At 36.0% G+C, this 20,553-nt stretch overlaps 2 protein-coding genes across 3 annotated transcripts in view; one reads left to right on the top strand and one right to left on the bottom strand.

Annotated features, from left to right (window-relative positions):
• Window positions 1–254: 254 nt before the first annotated feature.
• LOC109152626 (protein DETOXIFICATION 27-like) lies at window positions 255–5,964 on the bottom strand. The gene is made up of 7 exons (XM_019300266.1): window positions 5,526–5,964; window positions 4,274–4,815; window positions 3,276–3,365; window positions 3,077–3,133; window positions 1,798–2,155; window positions 993–1,082; window positions 255–501 (listed from the first exon to the last, which is right to left on the bottom strand). Exons 1-7 carry the CDS (start codon window positions 5,853–5,855, stop codon window positions 439–441), a joined length of 1,530 nt encoding a protein of 509 aa, XP_019155811.1. The 5' UTR covers window positions 5,856–5,964; the 3' UTR covers window positions 255–438.
• An 11,528-nt stretch (window positions 5,965–17,492) lies between these two features.
• Window positions 17,493–20,553, top strand: part of LOC109152627 (purine permease 1-like) — a 30,234-nt gene continuing 27,173 nt past the window's right edge. For both annotated transcript variants that reach the window (XM_019300268.1, XM_019300267.1), the window contains exon 1: window positions 17,493–18,311. In XM_019300268.1, coding sequence (XP_019155813.1) covers window positions 17,598–18,311 — 714 coding nt within the window. In that variant the 5' untranslated portion in view covers window positions 17,493–17,597. The remainder of the gene's footprint in view (window positions 18,312–20,553) is intronic.

Below are 20,553 nucleotides of genomic sequence, written 5' to 3'. Positions count from 1 at the left end.
AAAATATCAATATAAATATTTGGCTAATTAGCTTTTTACAACTTCAAAAGATTAAAATTCAAAAAGCTACTCAAGCAACTTTTTCAATTAGCTTTTTGAAAAAAGAAATTATACCAAACAGCTATCAGCTAACAGCTAATTTACCAAACACTTTTCTACAATCAGCTAGTGTTATCAACTATTTATACTTTCTAATTAACACAATCAGCTAATAGCTAACAACCATTTTACCAAACAGGACCAATACCAAACAATGCCAATAATAACTTTTCATATTCTATCATAGATCATCGAAAATATATTAATTTAAGACTAAAGAGTGTGCTAAAATGTCCAAGAATGATATATTGATATTGATCAAGAAGTCTATAAGCTGAGCCAATAGGCTAGGTTTGGCATGCATCCCATCAAATTTAAAGCTGAAATGGACCAACATTACTATGTATGTGATTCACTGGCTGGAGATGACCATTTTTGGACACGTTGAGTAGCTTTCTCCGCCTACATATTAAATCATCACACCAATAATAACAATTAATATAATGGTAGGAGCAACCCTATACTATAATCTCTTCCAAAATTTACCTTGGTAAAATTCACACAACTATAAAAATTCTTATCATCAACTATCAGAAAGTGATTAAAAATTTAGAATTTCTGATAAAAATTTGTCTTTCTTAATTTCTGATAAAAAATTGTCTTTCTTACCATTTTTTTTTTTTTACTGCTTTGAGCATAAATAAAATCACCCATACATCAAAAGCAGTCCATAACACCAATTACTTTTTAATGTGATGTTATTCAATTGTTTTTTTAATATTTCATAATTAAGTTGATACATAATGTGGTCAATCAATCAATTAGCAAATATATAGCTAGTCAAAAAATTTAAAATGTTATATTGTCAAAAAATGAAAATTTATAAATAATTTCAAGCGAGAAAAATGTTATTTTTCCAATTATTATTATTTATTTCAAAGGTAAAAATTTACCTCTTTTACCCAATCGCATCGAATTGTCATAATGACCAAGATTATTGTCTGCACTGCCGTTCCACCAAAAATCATCCCAGCCCATATGCCCTACAAATTTTCATATCATTATTAGTATAATAATTTGTAAATAATACTTTTACTCACTAACTATTGTATAAATTTAGTTATCAATTATACTTCTACACATTTTTAAGAAAGTTAGGTCGTCCTAAAGTTAGGGTTTTGTTTAAAATTACAAAATCAAATCAAACCCCTCACTTCTATCAGTAAAATTTTAGATTAGAGAAGCCAACACGAATAACTCATTTGGCCGGTACTCATGCCATAGATTCAAGCACGCAAAATAAGATTTGTCGGTTGTAATGTGAAAGTTACACTCGATGTGACCATCTCTTTTCTTCTCCCAAAAAGATTAAATCACCAATTCCAAGGGTCCCCACACTCTGATGAGCATTTGGAAGGATGTAAATCACGGTGACTCAATGACTCAGTTGACTCAGCAGACAGTGCCAAATACCGGTGTGCACAAGGGATCTGTCCACTTTGAACATAATTCTCAAATTGCTGTCACCGAGGTTTAAACCTTGGTCTCTTCTCCCAAAAACTATGTGACAGAAACATACATTTGTCCTTCCACTACAGAAGCGGCTGTATGTAACCGTAATTTACCACTCCATCATCTTCCCGGGCCGAGGTGTGGGACCCGTTGACCGAGATTGTGGTGAGAAATTTCGCGCACAAGTAAAAGTCTGGAGACTAAATTGACAATATAATAAGGAGTAGTAAATAAAGGATTACCTACCTCAACACCAGTTTTGAAAACATAACCTAAGACAACTCCGAGGGGGACTCCGAGGAGGTAATAGCAGGCTAGATTAATGTAAGCTACTTTGGCTTGCCATCCTGATCCGACAGCGACGCCAGATAAAACCGGCTGAACACTGTTCAAAAGGATTGTGAAGGCCAGAAGATATGCGATCCTGTTGACCATCATGCGAACGTCGGCGCTGGACGTGAAGATCATCGCGAACTTGTCATCAAACATAATTATGAGCACACAGAACACCAATCCGATGATGGTGGATTGTGTGACTGACACCATTGTTGCAAATTTTGCTGCTTTTCCTCTCCCTGCTCCTAGCTCATTTGCCACCCTCACTCTGCTCATAATAATATCATAATTAGATACTAGAAGATAATATCAAATTCTGGCTTGGGAGAAAGGAAGGTAGGTAGGTAGGTAGGTATGTGCGTGTGCGTGTGCGTGTGAAGGAAAACCCGTCAGTCATTCAGGCCGGGTTTCATCGAATTGTAGTGGTGTGTGTGTGTGTGTGAGACAAGGAAAATCCGCCAGTTACGCAGGCCGGATTTCATCGAATTGTAGTGGTGTGTGTGTGTGTGTGAGACAAGGAAAACCCGCCAATCACTCAGGCCGGGTTTCATCGAATTGTAGTGGAGGGTTTTATATATATATTTTTTTTGTTCGGGATAAGGAAAACCCATCAGTCACTCGGGGTTTCATTGGATTGCAGTGGAGGGTGATTTTTTATTTTTTTTGTTGTTGTTACAAGGAAAATCTGTGAGTCATTACCTGAGTGTATGTATATGGGATAAACATGTCTTGTGATTTTAGCTGGCAAAGGATCACAATAAGGTAAACTAGCCTAGGTTGCTCGTCCAGCTCAAACTAACCAAGACGGCCAGTCAATAGGCCACTCCCACTTAAAGAACTTTGCAGTTACTAAAGTCTAAAACCAACAATTCAAGCAACTTGACTGTGGTTGCGCTTGCGGAAGGCCAATACACTGCTTCCACTGAAAATCAAATTAGAACCATGTAATATTAAGCTAACAACCTAACAATTTGGCTGGAGTTGTCCCTGTTGAGGGTAAATGATCTACGGGTACTAGAGAAATAAAGAAGGTGAAGGGCTAAGGGTTTCCCTTGATAACTTGTTAGATTGCTTGTAAATAAGAATTGAGATCGATGGTAGTGGTAAGTGTGATTAGATCATATTTATAGAGGACAAAATTGAAAAGCTGATTTTCTTATAAATTCTTTTAAAGAGATGAATATATTACCCGGTAGCGGCAAAGAAAGCAAGGGGTATCATCATTTCCCAGCCATTGATATTCATGCTGTCATGCAAGAAAATGTAAAAAACATCATTCTCTAGCTAGATACCTTCAAGTGGATGTACAAATTAAAGACAAATTATTTTATATTATTGTAATAAGTTGGTCCACTTGGTCGGTGCATTAATGTGGGAGAAGTGTATACCAAATGGACAGTGCATCCACTGCAAGGGTGGCGTTGTCGTCAAAGTAGCCAGTCATCAATACTAGGATCCTGTAGTACCAATTCTCCAAGCTGTGCATTATCACATTCAACATATGACAAAATTAAAAACTCACCCCTTAAAATAATTAAACACATAAAAAAATTATTAGGGTAAGGATAATAAATAAGACATATATACAAAATTATACATTATACATTCAACAATATCATTCTTCTCAAAAGATTGAATCCCCAACCCCAAGAGCCCCACATTCCAACCCGACAGAGCATGAGGATGTAAATCATTGTAACTCAGCTAAACACAGAAGTTAGACCTTTGCTTACTGCGCACAAGGAGCCTCCCTCACTTCGAGAGGTTGCTCCCACACTACTGCTGGTGACTGGTGAGATTCGATCCCTAGTCATTCTTTCCAAACTTCACCTATGTGACCAACTGATGCATAAGCCCTGTTTGGTAAAATAGTTAGCCTATAGGTCAATTTTGGCTTATTTGACCACTATTAGTTGTTTAACTTAGTTTACAAATCAATATAAGCGTTTGATTAATTAGCTTTTTGTATTTCAAAATGCTAAAATTGAAAAAGCTACTCAAATCAACTTTTTCAATTAGCTTTTTGAGAAAAGAAATTATACCAAACAACTATCAGCTAACAGCTAATTTACCAAACACATTTCTACAATAAGCTAATGTTATCAACTAGTTATACCATCTAATTAACCCAATCAACTAACAGCTATCAGCTAATACCCATTTACTAAACAGGGCCTTAGTGATAATCAAGTAAGTCCTTTCCACTTAGCTTGACCTTGATACTATGGCGAGATATGCCACATTAGTTCATATTGATAAAGTTGTTAACTTGATAATCACTAAATTATATGTTTTAATCCCCAAAAAAAATAGTATGATGATCCTCTTATGAAATGTACCCATTTTCAAAGAAATAAATTTCAGAGAAGGGGATACGTTACTGTACCAAAGCATGACCCCGGAAGAGCAAGAGAGTGAGAAGAAGTCCCAAAGTCCGGAAAACGCCTCCATGGAAAACCCACTCCACGTCTCCGGGCAGCCGCCGCACACGACGTACCCAAACATCCCCAAGAAGAGGAGCCACCACGAGATATCCAGCGCCACCGCCGCGCCGGCGATCCCCAGCTCCAAAACGTAAACCAACAGCCAGCTCATGGCCGTGTGGACGATCAGCACCGCCAGCGAAACCCAGGCCAGAACCGCCGTCTTCAGCTGGCTCTGCAAGAACCTCTGCACCGGGAACTGAAACGCGAAGCTGAAATGCAGCGGGATGAACCACAGCGACACCATCCCCGACTGCTCCGCCACGTCGTCCGGCTGCCCCAACGCCTTCAGAATCGGCGTCGCGAAAACGTAGAGAGGCAGCAGAAGGAAGCAACATAGGAACAACACAATCCATGATCTTTGCATGTATATCCCTAGCATGTGAAGCTTTTTTGCACCGAAAGCTTGCCCGCATAATGTCTCCAATGCACTAGCCATCCCTAACTAACACACGTACAAATCAATAGGTTTTCCAATAATCCTTAAACATGCATATGACAACAATTGAATGATAAAACCATTTTTGTTTTTGTTTGAGCCAAGTATATGCAATGGGCAACCTCCCCGTGGTCATCATTTACTGATTAGAGTTACAAGACAGGACTTATTGTACATTCAAATAGTGACTGTCAGTTACTAACCCAGCCAAATTAGTTGGTTGTTGACTTGGTAACATTATAAGTTTAATCCCAGCAGAACCACATGACCTATTAGTCTTTTGATTTGAGTATATTAGTTACAAATAAAATTTAGACTATTAGTTACCTCCTATAATCAAATTTGCTTACTAAGACCACTATCGAATTTATCCAATTGTAATTTTTTATTGAATAAGATTATAGACAAAATTTACCCAGTTGTGTTTCTGATAGTGATTGCGAATTTCTTGACAAAAAAAAATACCCTATTTTATTTTCCTAGGAACAATGTTAAAATGAATTCTAATACATGTACTCTCAAATTTACTTCCTCACTCTTATTCTATGATGATGTGACAAATTAAACAAAGATATGCTATTTTTATCATGTGGATCTTAGTAAAAGTGTTTACGTGTGGAAGAGAGTAGAAGTTGGGAGTAAGGAGTGAGAGTACATGTAGTATTTTCCGTTAAAGAATTGTGTATGATTTTGTATTTCGCAGATGTAGAACTTACAAGGAGTCCGAAATTGAGGCCGACGATGACGGTGTTAGAAATGGAGATGGCGGCGAGCTCGACCTCGCCGAGGTGGCCGGCGAAGGCTTGGGTGACGACGTTCATGGTGAAGGAGGCGACACGGCTGAAGATGGAGGGGCCCACTATGTGCCATAGCTTTTTCGTTTCGATCCAGATCCTGGCGTTGAGGTCTCTATGTCCCTCTTCATCGTCGCCGCCGTCGTAATCTCCGCGGCCATTAACGTTGCCGGAAAACGTATCCGATGCTGTTTCCGACAACAACAGCGGCCGTCGAATTTCATCCTTGTTGTTCGTCTTGTTGGGTTCCATTTTCTCTTTTCTTAGTAGAAACGGAACGGCTGATATGATCGATACAAGAAAAGAAAACCTACGAATGATTATTATTAGGAGTTTGGAAAAGATAAGGTTAATACAAAAAAAGGATAAAATTGATACATATATGACAATATAATTATGTGATATGATTTATGATTGGTACTTGATAGGGGTGATGTATCTAGAAGAAATAAATTATTACTTTAAAAGATATATATGGGACAAACATGCAGTGATGCACAACGTTAAAGTTACGGAGCACTAAAATTTGCATCACGGAGCACTAAAATTTGCATCTCATTCTTAGCTGGTATTTTGGTAAGTGGTGATCGATGAATCTCATCCAATTTATATTTATAATTGAATATAATAAAGTACAAACAAGGATCTTATAGTCTAATGGCACCAAGTCCTTTTCTTATAATGGAGATTGTGGGATTGAGTTTCAGTAGAGGTGAGAATTTTGTAATTTCTTTTTATGTTACTGACTCTATTACATATGACCTGAATCAAATTGTTGGTCTTTTGGTATATCTTAATATCGAAGATGATACCAAGGATATTTTTTTGTATATAAACTCTCCTGGGAGAGATGTAATATCTGGAGTAGCTATTTATGATATGATGTAAACTGTGCGGCCAGGTGTCAGTACAATATGCATAGGATTAGCCGCTTCAATGGGATCTTTTATCCTGGCCGGGGGAGCAATTACCAGACGTGTAGCATTCCCTCACGCTTGGCGCCAATGAGGTTTTTATTTGGCAAAAAAAAAAGAAAAAAAGACTATGCCTTCGTTATATGAATATATGAATATCAATATAATATTAAGTAATAATAGCATGGCAATTCGAGTTCGATATTCAATTTTTTTTTATTGTTTTTCAAAACAAAAACATTCGATTATGTATCGAGAGAGGAGTATGAACTCAAAGGTATTTCCGATTTTCTCTTATCTATCGGGAGTCCAGTTCAGCGTCACAACCCTTTTTTGTTTTCATGCCAGGGGTTACTTAAGAATATGTAATGAGTGAGTCACTACATGCCATATGAGCAGCTGTGTAAAAGGGAGAAAATGGGGGAAGAATGTGTAAGACTGTGAAAGAGTATGACCTATAAAAAGGGAGAAAATGGGGGAAGAATTGAAGAGAAAATTCTATAAAAAGGGAGAAAATGGGGGAAGAATGTGTAAGATTGTGAAAGAGTATGACCTGATAAAAAGGGAGAAAATGGGGGAAGAATTGAAAAGAAAATTCTATAAAAAGGGAGAAAATTGGGGAAGAATTGAAGAGAAAATAGGAGAGCGAGGATGTTATATGATAGATGATGTGAAAGAGTTGTGTTTACAAATTGGGAAGATAAGGGATCCATTGTGGATTTGTGGATGTCCTTAGGATTAAGAGGAAAAAAAAAAGAATAATTCCAAAATAAAGAGAGAGAAGAAGAAGAATAAACTGATAGAAATGAAAGAAAGAAAAAAACAAAAAGAACCATCCAAAATAAATAAATAAAGAGAAGAAGAAAAAGAAACTGACAGAAAAGAAAGAAAAAGAAAGAACGCAAAAGAAGGAAAAAATAACGCTAAAAAGAGGAGAAGAAGAAACTGGTAGAAAAGACCGAAGAAAAAAGGAAAAAAGAAATAACGCAAAAGAAGGGGAAAAATAACGCTAAAGAACAAAAAAAGGTGAAGAAACTAGTAAAAAGGAATAAATAAATAAAAAAGAATGCACAAGAATGGAAAAGTAACGTTAAATAACCAAAAAACGAGAGGAAAAGAAAAAAAAGAACACATAAACCATACGCATTATTTAACGTATTCCGTTATTCCGTAAAATAAAATACGAAATTAAAAATAAGCCAAACACATAATTCGACGTTATTTTATAATTGCTGAAAATCAGTTTTGAAAAATATAAAACGCAAATACCACTCTCGTTTCTGACAACGGCAAAATAGTAAACTAGATTTTTTTTTTCCAATTTTAGAAAGTGTTTCAATTTTATTTTTGTTAACAAACTCCATATCGGCATATTTTGATCAAATTAAAAGCCCCAAATTATTCATTGACAAACACTTTGTACTCAGATGATATGTATCGACCTCTCTCATGTGGGAGGTCATGAGATCGAGTTTAATTATGGAGGCGTTGACTCTTTGTGCTTTATTAGGTTAAGAAAGTATGTTTGAACAGATACTAGAATGCAATAGAGTCAGTAGCATTAGAAAAAAAAAAAAAAAACTCCAAATTATTCCTTGCAAAAACGTAAACTAGCTTGCTTAACTACTCAATACAAGACACGTTTCCTCAAGTACAGATTTGCATCATTCATGTTTGCGCACGGGCAGCGACCGTATGAAAATTATGTCTAAAGTGGACAGATCTCTTGTGTGCACCGGTATTTGACTATGTTTGTTGAGCTATTAAATCACCATGATTTACATCATTCCAAACGCTCTTTCGAAACGGAATTTGAATGCCCTTTGGATTGAAAATTTAACTTTTTGAGAAAAGAACATATTTGCATCATTCACCCTCTATAATTTACGTAAATCAAGAAGCATGTTTTGTCGGTCCAAAATGTGAGGGCCCTTGAATTGAGGATTCAACATTTTGGAAAAAGAATTGATTTGCATCATTCACCAATCGTTATGCTGTGGAACTGTGTTACCTTGCAAGGTGGACACGATTCTATGTTCATAATTATTGAACTATATGTTTATAATTATAAAGCTAAATATTCATTTTTGAACTTTATATTCATAATTATTAAATTCTATATTCACAATTATAGAACTCTATGTTCATAATTATTGAATTATATGTTCATAATTATAAAGCTATATATTCATAATTTTTGAAATTTCATATTCACAATTATTGAATCTCTATATATTCATAATTACAGAACTATATGTTCATAATTATGTTCACAACTCTATGTTCATAATTATAGAATTATATGTTCATAATTTTTAAACTATATATTCATAATTATGAATAGTTTTGGAACCGTGTCCACCTTGCAAGGTAGACACAGTTTCACAGCATAATTTGCCATCATTCACCCTCTATAATCTACGTAAATCAAGAAGCACTAATTATGACAATCAATAATAATTCATCATTGCTAATTAGGGTAACAAATTATTCCAATCTATTCCAAGACATAATCATTGCTCATACTATAAACATAATCATCCAAATAACGTTAATCCTTCCGGAACCCACGGTGACACGGTGCATTGTATCCATTAATTTCACAAGTCATACTTAACCAAGAATGCAATATCCACTAGTCCCTAAGAGCTTTCCTGTAAATCAAAAAAGTATATCGATTAATTTTTTTTTTATAACCCAAGTTTCTTAACTTGGCAGACTATATCCTAGATCATATAAACTTACTCTCAAGCTCAAGAGAAAGCAAATCGAGCATATTTTAAAGTCCAATAACAAATTGTACCATTTTTTTTTGAAACACAAATTGTACTATTCTATGCACAAAAAACTCAATCCCAACCCCAAACCAAATTGATGAAGTTCATGTCTAGATTGTTTGTGGTGGGGGTTAAAACCCACACCCTGTCGGCTACTAAAAAAGAGTTTCAAGTGTGTCCGTACGAGCTTAGCTCACTGGTTCAGTAGGCAGTATTTGGGAGAATATACTAAGGTTTGATCCTCGACAACGACAGTGTAAGATTATGTCCAAAGTGGACTGATATCTTGTGTGCATCAGCATTTGTCCCAGTCACCGTGATTTACATAATTCCAAATGCTTTGTCGAGTCGAAATATGAGGAACCTTGTAGTTGGAGATTCAACCATTTAGGAGAAGGGAAGAGAGATTCGATCAAGTGTAACTGCCCATTTACTAGATCAACACCGAGAGACTTAATTATATAAATTATAATCTCAACTACCACTTAATATAATCCACACAAGTGTTCACAAAATTATGTCGAATCATAAGCAAAATTGTTTATTAACGGTCCATATTATTATCTTTAATAAAATGGAACGTAACAATCATACTAGACTTCCTTTCATTCTCATTGTATATTTTTTCTTATCGTTTTATTTGGGAATGTTTTTCAATAATAAAAGCATTTTAGCTATTCAACCTTTTTTAGTTGATTGAACTCTTCTAGCTAGTTTAGTTACATCAATACGGGATAGGAGTGAAAAGATGCGGAGAAATAATTAGTGGGTTCTTTAATTATGTTGTAAAAATGCAAAGAACATTATATTAGTGGGAGACACAAATAATCTGCTAAAGTGACGATGTATGTTCGATCACTCTCACAATGGAGCTTTGCTTTTCGTACAATAGAAAATCAAATGCTAATTAATGAATGGAAAAATCAAAATTTTGGTCTCTCAATTATTTTGGAAATGTCAATTTAGTTCATAATTTTTTAATTTGGTCAAATTTACTCTCCAATTGTTTTAAATTTCGTCAATTAAATCGCATAACCAATATTCCGTTAGTCAATCGTTAGTTACCAAACAATGGCTAGATAATATAATTGACGAAATTTAAAACAATTGAAGGGTCAATTCGATCAAATTGGAAATTAGGGACTAAATTAATAGTTGCAAAACAATTGAGGGACCGAAACTTTAATTTTCCCTTAATGAATCTTGGGGATCCCAATTCGATATGTTTTAATAAAAAGGGAAAATCAACATTTTGATCCTTCAATTGTTTTCCAAATGTTAATGTAGTCTCTAGTTTTCAATTTCAACCAATCTAATCATCGAATTGTTTAAAATTTTGTCAATTAAACTCTTTCAGGGACTAAATTGACAAAATTTTAAAAATGTGGAAATCACTATTTTGATCATTGAAAGGGTTTACTTGACGAAATTTTAAACAATTCGAGGACTAAATTTGTTAAAATTGAAAACTATGGACTACGTTAACAGTTGGGAAACAATTGAAGGACTAAAATGATGATTAACTCTTAATAAAAAATCTTGTGTTTTTCTCTGCAAGGTCTAAATGAGGTCGGGACGCCAACTGGTAAAAAGAACATGGATTTTTCATTGCGATTTATACTAATAGCGCCAATGATAGCGTAAATAGACTTTGAATATACGGATTTCAGCCTATATCATTTAATTATAGCAAGATAGAGTATGGGCATAAGAGATAGTAATGAAATCAAGAAGCTATGGACCTAACCATATAAGGTCGGGAAGCTCTAGTTGGTACAATGTAAGTTGTGAGGAATTCCCTTACACTTGATAGGATGTCCTATTTATACCAACTGGTCAAACGACATAATGATGGCAAGTTGTTGAAATAATTGAAGTGACATACATTGATTCGACACTCAAGTTGATGACTAGTGAAGTGATGGCAGAGCTTGCCTATCTAGTACGATAGCGAAGATCAAGAAGTATGACGATATCAAGATCAGGAAGTCTTCTGATATCAACATTGAGAAGTCTTTTGATTTTGAGAATATGAAGTCTTCTAATATCGAGATTGGAAGTCTTCTGATATCAAGGCCGAGAAATCTTTTGATACCAAGACCAAAACGTCTTATGATATCAAGATCGAAAACCCTATTGATATTTAGACCGGGAAGGTTGCTAGAATTGAGATCGGGAAAATACTACAAGCATACAGTACCCAGGTTATCAAGCAAGTAAAGTTATCCTATAACTCCATCAATGACTAATCCAAATTTAACGTATATTGCACTCATAAAGTTTGACTTTTACTATGGGAAGACCTAACATAGAAATTTTTAATATGACACACATATGTAAGAGTCAATTTTAACCTTATAGAGTTATAGTTATATTAAGCTTACTAATTTTTTTTTATTCAAAAAAAAAACTTAAAATAAAAATATATGTAATTTTTTAATCAAATCCTATTAGTATAAAAATAGCTAACTCAATGAAAATAATTGGCCTGCCCAGCTTTAAAACTATAAAACTATACTTTCTGCACTAATATAATTTCCAAACTAAAGTGGATCAAAAAAAATTTATATTAAATCATAATTAACTAAAATACAAATAAATATGTTAAACAATTTTGTCTAACTCTAATACTATAATAATATATTTTTAATTTTACAATTTATATTTATATTTCTTATTATTTTTAATCAATTGTAATATAATTATTATCATTTTAGTGTTGAGCAAATATATATATATATATATATATATATATATATATATATATATATATATTGAATAAACACGTGATATGACCAGAGTCAAGTTTAACAATCATTAAACCATCAATATAAGGTGAACCACTAATATAATGATTATTTTTAGTACACTATATTATTTTTAATACATTGAATATATATTCTTTTGTATATTGAAAGTTCATTATTTGGTATACTATCTAAATTTTAATTTTTAGTATATTAATATTGAACCTCTAGTATATTAAAAATAAATATTTATCCGTGGTCCACATTGCAATGTGAAATATTGCCCATAGTATAATTTGCCTAAGTTTAAAGATGATTAGAAAAAAAAAAAAAACCCTACCATGATCATCTTTGCAAATTATACCATGGCGTAGGGTCCACCTTGCAATGTGGAATGTGAGTCTTAGTCCAAAATGATATTCAAATTATATGTCTGCAATTAATATATTATCTACTTTTAGTTAACAAATTATATACATATAAATAAATAAATTAAAAACACATTATTTGTAAATTGTAATAGACACATAATTTATTAATTAAATGCACATAATATATTAATTACATGTGTATAATTTAAATATTGTTTTGAATTAACTCTACAATGGGTCCAGGACTATGTGGTCCAATAGTATCCGGGTTGGACTTCCATTTAGAAGGTTGTGAGTTCAAGCCTCAGATACTACAATGTAATAAAGCTAGTAGCATTAAAAAAAAAAAAAACTCTACAATGGGTCCATGGTATAACAATTGGCTCATCTTAGGCTTGAAAGTATTTAAACTCAACATAAAATATTTAAAAGTATTATGGAGTGAGAAGCCCAATTAGATGGAGTTAATCAAAGCAAAGAAGATTACTCTCTTCTATTCCTTGAAATGGTGGTGGCCCAAAAAAAAAAAAAACAAAAACAAAACAAAACAAAAAACAAAAGACTAATTGAAGCTAGATCAATTGTTATGGCATGGAACACTCCACCTTGTAAGATGGACTCAGATTTAAAATGACGCAATTTTGCGCGTTTGGAATAACAATGTCGTCAGTGGTACTGTTTCCTTAGCCAATGTTTTTTTTATACGAATATAGAGTTCAAAAATTGTGAATATAGATTCAAAAATTGTGTTATACTATTGATATAATTGTGAATATAGAGTTCAAAAAGTGTGAATATAGAGTTCTGCAATTGTGAATATTGAGTTCTGTAATTTTGTATATTGAGATTTAAAATTGTGAATATTCAGTTCTAAAATTGTGAATATAGAGTTCAAAAAGTGTGAATATAGAGTTATGCAATTGTGAATATTGAGTTATGTAATTTTGTATATTGAGATTTAAAATTGTGAATATTCAGTTCTAAAATTGTGAATATAGAGGAACGAATTTTAAAGGCAAACGGTAAATTAACAGCAAGGAAGTAAGCAATTTTTCTTAAAAAAAAAAAAAAAATGAGACCGCGTCGTTTTGAAGCAAAACGACACCTTTAAGACTCGGGTCCACAACACAATTTGCGAATTCGACTATTTTTGTAACAAAGTGATCAAACATTTGAATTTTTTGGGGGACCCAATTTGCTCTTTTTTTTTTTTTTTTTTAAACATTAAAAAAAAAAAAAAAAAAAAAAAAAAAACCACTGGCTGTCCGTCCGGCGAGGATAGTCGGACAGTCACGACTGTCAAACATGAGGTCCATATTCAACCTGCAAAAAAAAATCAATTGAACAAATTTTCTTTCTTTCTTCTTCTTCTTCTTCTTCTTCTTCTTCTTCTTCTTCTTCTTACTATTATTATTATTATTATTATTATTATTATTATTATTATTATTATTATTATTATTATTATTATTATTATTATATTTTAAATAAAATCAAATAGTATTTCTTTTCGGTTTTTAACCGAATCGTTCGGTACAGTTCAGTTCGGGAAAATCGAACCGAATTGCCCACACCTAAAGTTAATTACTGAAATGGTCCCTTGACTACAGAAAAATTATCAATTTGGTCCCAAGTTAACGAAATTCTAATGAAAAAACTAACGGAGGACCAAATTGGTTAAGATTTTTAAAGTTGAGGGACTTAATTGGTCAAAAAAATAGTCGAGGATCAAATTGGTAATTTCGCTATAGCCAATGAACTATTTTGGTAATTAACTCTTGTGAATATGAAGTTCAAAAATTATGAATATAAAATTTTATAATTATGAACATAGAGTTTAGTAATTATGAACATAGAGTTTTGTACTTGTGAATATAGAATTCAATAAGGGGGGTGGGGGGGGGGGGGGTGTTTGGTTAGATGGAAAACATTTTCCTAGGAGTGTAGGAAAATGTGGTTTGGCTGGATGGAAAATATTTTCCATTGGAACTTGACTTCCCCAAAGTGAAAGAAAACAAAATCCTTGCAAAGGATTGATATTTTGTTTTCCAAAGGATTTGGGAAGAATGTATAACACAATTGGACTAGTTTACCCTCATCAAAGTTTATTAATTACACATATGAGTTAATGTCATTTTTGGTCCTAGACTTATTGGGGTGTGGACAGTTTTCATCCTCCATAATAAAAATTGTCAATTTGTAGTCACACTTATTGATCGTTGGACACTTTCAGTCCTCCGTCAATGAAGCCGTCAGTTGACCGTGAAATAGAAGGGCAAAGCTGTCTTTTTATGTGCTCTTCTTCGTTTCTTTGTATTTCTCCATTTCAGTTTACAAATTAACACGTTCAAATTGTGGTCCCCATTTCAAAAACAACATGTGTGGTGTGTTCTAAGCAACAACCAACACGAGGAATTTTGAAGAAGATGTTTGGTGTGATCAAGAACTTCAATTTAGATGCGGCGGAGGAAGTGGTGTGATCAAGATTTTTCCTAATAATATATATTATATATTATATAGGGATAAGGGTCAAATAAGCCCTTTAACTATATTGATTTGTGCAATTAGACCCACCAACTCCAAAAAGCTTCAATTAGAACCTTAAATTAATAAAAAAAAATGCAATTAGACTATTTTGCAGGTTACCTTCAAGTAACCTGTAAATTATTGCTGATTAGATTTTTAAAGCTGATTTGGCATCTTAATCTTAATAATAATAATAATAAATTAAAAACCGCCGATCGTCAAATCCAATATGGCAAAAACCGCCGATCGTCAAATCTGCCGGAAAAAAACCCATTCACCAGCAAAATCCAGATCAGAGGAAACGCCTGTAAACCCATTCAAGCCGCGTTTCGTTGCCGGAGCTCTCGGCGATCTGCGCCAACGACTGGAGGTTGCATTTCACGATAGTGTCGACGAACACGCACGTCTCTTCCCGCGTGTTCCCTGGCGGGATGTCCACCACGACGGTGCCGTCCTCGTCCTTGCCGCCCGTCGTCACAGCACAGTAGTCTTTGAAGCAAAACAGACATCTCCGGCGGATTCAGAAGCATTTCAGACATTACAAATCAATCTCAAGGTTGATTCGTGTATATATACACACTTGTTTGTATGCAAAATCTCTCTCTCTCTCTCTCTCTCTCTCTCTCTCTATATATATATATATATATATATATATATATATATATATATATATATATATATATATATATATATATATATATAAAATCTGGGTTGGAGGGTTGGTCTCTTTCTAACTCTTGAATGTGTGTATATATTACAGAGAGCGAGAGAGGGGATTGTTGGGTTTTCAATAGGAGTGGAAGAAAAGGCAGTGGGCTATAAGCTCATGTGATGTTCATACTTCATAAAACAACATGTACGCATACTGGAGAAGGGTCAACGGCGGCGACGGGCAAATCCACCGGCGTTGGCAACGGGAGTTAAAATACGGAATATTTTTAATAATGAAATAAAAAATTCAAAATAATAATATAAAAAAGGTGACTTGGCAGTAACCGGTAAATAACCTGCAAAAACAGGTAAAAAGGTGTTAATTGCCTAATTTGTTTGAGTTCAAGGGTTTAATTGGAGCTTTTTAAAGTTAAAGGGCTTAATTGCACAAATCAATGTAGTTAGAGGGCTTATTTGACTCTTATCCCTATTATATATTAGGGCCTTAATTAAGTGGTGCAAATTGACTAGGCTTATTAAGTGGTCTAGTTGGACTGAATAACTAGAAGTTGTTAGTCCACCAAACTCTATGCCTAATATAATCCTGGATTGATGGGATACACGATGCTTAATGATATAGCACATTCAGTTATGGTACTCATACTGCTCAGTAGACACCAATACACCATCCATGGTTCTGAGTCAGGTATGAGGCAAAATATGACTAATGGTCTACCGAGATCAACACGGCTACGCTTCCGCTCTTATACGAGGTCAGATCTCTCGTATTCGTCTCAATACACTGAGGACGATTCTTCGCCGCCCAAATCTTTCCCTCCTCCTCTGCCTTCTCTGGCAAAGAAAAAGGCTTCCCTTCAAGTGCTCTCTCGCCGGCAGAATGGTCGCCTGATTCTTGAAGCCGTTTCCATCCCCCAGTGCGACTATCTCTTCTCCTCACCCTTGGCAATGACATCTCTGCCTCAGAAGAAGCCATCCGTCAAGAGACAGGGGACACCACTCAAGTGTTTGACAATTTTGAAGAAACCGATGATACTATTCTTATCGATGAGATGAAGATGATGAGCAAGAATTAAGAAAAGAAATGGGAATAAATCCAAATTTGCCAAATACGTAAACTCCACCATTTATGAAGCAATTCAAGAAAAACACATTGTGATTTAACAAGGAAGTGGATTTCGAAGAGGAGGAGGAGGATCTCATCATTACTCCACTTCCACCGGCGGCAGCGGGAGTTGCATGTCTAAGTCTAGCGGCGCCGCCACACGCCACCACCGCATTCGTCAACACCTACGACTACTTCTGGCGGAAGAAACCCACACTTGTAAGCTTACAAAGAAGAACACAATTTGCAATGGCTGAGCTTCGGGTGGGTTGTTGTTTAGAAGTAAAAAACATTAGACTAATACAACAAAGAAGAAGAACATATAAAATGACAATTTTTCCCTTCTATTTCACGGTCAACTGACAGTTTCATTGACGGAGAACTAAAAGTGTCCAACGACCAATAAGCGTGGCTACAAATTGGTAATTTTATTATGGAGGATAAAAATTGTCTACATCCCAATAAGTCTAGGATAAAAAATGACATTAACACACACACACAAGTATCCAACGACCAATAAGTGTGGCTATAAATTAATAATTTTTATTATTAAACAATGGAATCTATTTTCCTAGTAATTTATTTTTCATGAAATTTGAATTCTATCCCTTCAAATATTTTCCAACGAACCAAACGTGCTGTAATTATGAATATGAAATTCAAAAATTATAACCAAAGATTTTTATAATTATGAACATAAAAGCATGTCTACCTTGCAAGGTGTATATAGTTACACGGCATAACAATCGGATATATAGTACGACATTCTGAACATCTTACCAGCCTACCAGATAAATTTTCTATTAAAAAAAAACATTATTTTTCTCTGCTAAATATTCATTTCATCTATTTCGCAAGATTGCTAAATTTTATTAGATCTTTCAAGAAATGTCTGTAAATAACGGTAACTACGGCGCCGGAAAACTCTTCCTCCTCCTCCTCAACTGCGCTCTGCTAGGGATCGGCAACTGCGGCGGCCCCTTAACCATGCGCCTCTACTTCCTCCGCGGCGGCAACCGAATATGGTTCTCCAGCTGGATCAACACCGGCGGCTGGCCGCTCACCTTCCTCCCACTCGCCGCCGCTTACTTCCACCGCCGCCGCCGCCAAGGCCCCGCCGCCAAACCCGTCCTCATGACCCGCAACCTATTCGCCGCGGCGGCCGCCATCGGCGTCATCAACGGCCTGGACTCCTTCCTCTACGCCTACGGCATGTCGAAGCTCCCCGTCACCACCCAGTCCCTCATCTACGCCACCGAGCTGGCCTTCACCGCCGCCTTCGCTTTCCTCCTCGTCCGGCAGCGCTTCACCGCCTTCACCCTCGCCGCCATCGCCCTGCTCACCGTCGGCGCCGGGATTCTCGCCCACGGTGCCAGCGGCGACCGGCCCGCCGGAGAGGCGAGCAGAGAGTACGTTATTGGGTTTGTGGTGACGGTTTTAGCGGCGGCGCTTTATGGGTTTATACTGCCGGTGATAGAGCTGACGTACGTGAAGGCGAGGCAGGCGATAACGTATGGTTTGGTTCTGGAGATTCAGGTGGTGATGTGTTTCTTCTCCACCGCGTTTTGTACGGCCGGGATGCTAGTCAACAAGGATTTCCAGGTGATCTCCATCGCATATAGGGAAAATTGCTTTTTGTTCCTAAGTTATAAAGTAATGGTAAAATTTATTCATATATATTGATCATACTCACTTTTCATTCTTAAGTTATTACTTATGAAAAATGTAATATTAATATTAATTTAGGGACAAAAAGTGAATAGAACTAACACTCAGGATAAATTCTACAATTAACTTATAATTTAGGGACTAATTAAAAAGTGCAATTTTTCATCCTATTAATTAATTCATTCATTATAATAATTAGATAAGATTAAGAAATTCATGCCAATATTTTAGTATATTTATGCAAGCAAGGATGTAATTGGTTGTCTTCCCTACTGACAAATTAAAAATGTGGTTATCTTTTTTGAAGCAAACGAAACGACATTTCATTAAGAATTTAATAAACTAGCAATACAGGTAGGTGGGATAAGAGCCCACGACCTTGACACAGACGAAAAAGTAGTTGCTCGAGCGAGTTCGTGAACTACTTGATTTGCTGTTCTCTTGACATGGTGGATCTTGACGGTCCCCTATGTCTCTAGCAATCGACAGACATTGCTTTACAATTATACCTATGTAAAATAATCTACCACACGAGAATTGAAAGCATTACAAAAATTTAAACAATCAGATTCCAAAATGATATTATTCCGCCGTAGCCCCGCCAGCCATGTTAGAGTTTCTTTGGCCGCGAGAACTTCGTCCATGAAGGGATCCTGGGTGCCTGCAATGCGGCCGCATCTAGCAGCAACAAATCGGCCGGAATGGTGTCAGACGGCTGCTCCGAATCCTGCTCCATTCCCGAAGATAGTCGCATCCACGTTACATTTGAGGGAGTTGCGTGGCGACGGTATCCAGTGACTAGCGATGTCGCGATTATCCACCGGACGTCTGGTAATTGTGAATGCCTGTCCACGTTAATTGTGACCTCTTGACCTGAATTCTCAGCCCCTCAACTGACGGTGATGCTTGTCACCATACAATCTGGTTCATTGTGTTCCATAGAGTCCATATGATGGCTACCATCTTGACAACCCTACCTATATTTGAACTGCCTAGGATGGATTCTAGAAAGCTCTTCATGCAACGTCCCTTCAGTATATCTATCTCGCCCCATAACCTTTCAGCCCGAATGCAGAATATATGTTCTGTTGTTTCAACTATGAATCCACAGAAAGGGCATCCTCCCCCAATCCAAACCCTCTTCCGCTTTAGATTTTCTCGAACTGGTAACACATCACGAGCGCCTCGCCAAAGGAGGTTTCTCACCTTGGGAGGCACCGGCAATGACCACAAATGCTTCCACGAATGAAATATACCTTCAGAATTATAGTGTACTGGAATTTCGGTAAGCATTCGATAACCGTGTTTTACCGTGTAACACCCCTGTATATCACCGATCCACCTCCATGAATCCTTGAGCTCTTTATTCACAAGAGTTGAGAGGATTCTGTGCACATCATCTTCTCGAAATAAGTCACGCATAACGCCTGTATCCCAATCGCCATACTCATCCAGCAGCTCGCTTATTCTAGCTTCTTTGAGCTCCTCAATGCATGGTGTGGTTAGAACCGGATTAGAAGGATTAGAAAGTCAGCCCCAGCCCCATATCTTTGTACCTAAACCATCCACTATCCTTCGAGCTAAACCTCGCCGTAGTACCTCCTGTCCTGCCAATATGCTACACCAAAAATAACTGGGATTCCCTCCTAATTTTTCCTCCATAAAGTCACAATTGGGAAAATATTTGGCCTCAACAACCTACTAACCAGTGAGTCCGGATGAATTAACAAACGCCAATCCTGTTTTGCAAGAAGTACCAAGTTGAATTCATGTAGTTTCTTAAATCTCAATCCTCCCCTAAACTTCGGCTCACATAAATAGCTCCAGCTCAACCAATGTATCCCCTTATTACTCGTGCCATCACCTCCCCACCAATACCGATTAAACAGTTTCTCTATCGTGTCACAGACCCGAGCCGGTAACAAAAAAGTAGACATAGTAAATATAGGGAGAGATTGAGTTATGTTCTTCAGCAATACCTCTTTATCTGCCTGGGAATGGAGTTTATGTTGCCACGACCCGATACGTTCCCTGATCTTTTCCTCAACATACCGAAAAGTAGTGATTTTGTTCTTTCCCATAACCGAAGGATGACCCAGGTAACGATGAGTTTAGGAACGAGTGTTTCATTCAATTACAGTAACAAACTGATAAGGTTACAAGATATACTACTAGT

This window comes from Ipomoea nil, unplaced genomic scaffold (assembly GCF_001879475.1).
Source record: "Ipomoea nil cultivar Tokyo-kokei standard unplaced genomic scaffold, Asagao_1.1 scaffold2480, whole genome shotgun sequence".
NCBI classification, from domain to species: domain Eukaryota; kingdom Viridiplantae; phylum Streptophyta; class Magnoliopsida; order Solanales; family Convolvulaceae; genus Ipomoea; species Ipomoea nil.
The sequence above is the reverse complement of the archived record's forward strand: the minus strand, read 5'-3'. Positions and strand labels throughout refer to the sequence as shown.

What these genes read in the sequence shown, in the direction of transcription:
- LOC109152626 (XM_019300266.1), bottom strand. Translation starts at nt 5,855, where the DNA reads ATGGAACCCAACAAGACGAACAACAAGGATGAAATTCGACGGCCGCTG. An exon ending in GCTTTCTTTGCCGCTACCGG is followed by an intron (nt 2,156 to 3,076) that starts GTAATATATTCA and finishes TATTATGAGCAG; the next exon opens with AGTGAGGGTGGCAAATGAGC. An exon ending in GATGCGATTGGGTAAAAGAG is followed by an intron (nt 502 to 992) that starts GTAAATTTTTAC and finishes TTTAATATGTAG; the next exon opens with GCGGAGAAAGCTACTCAACG.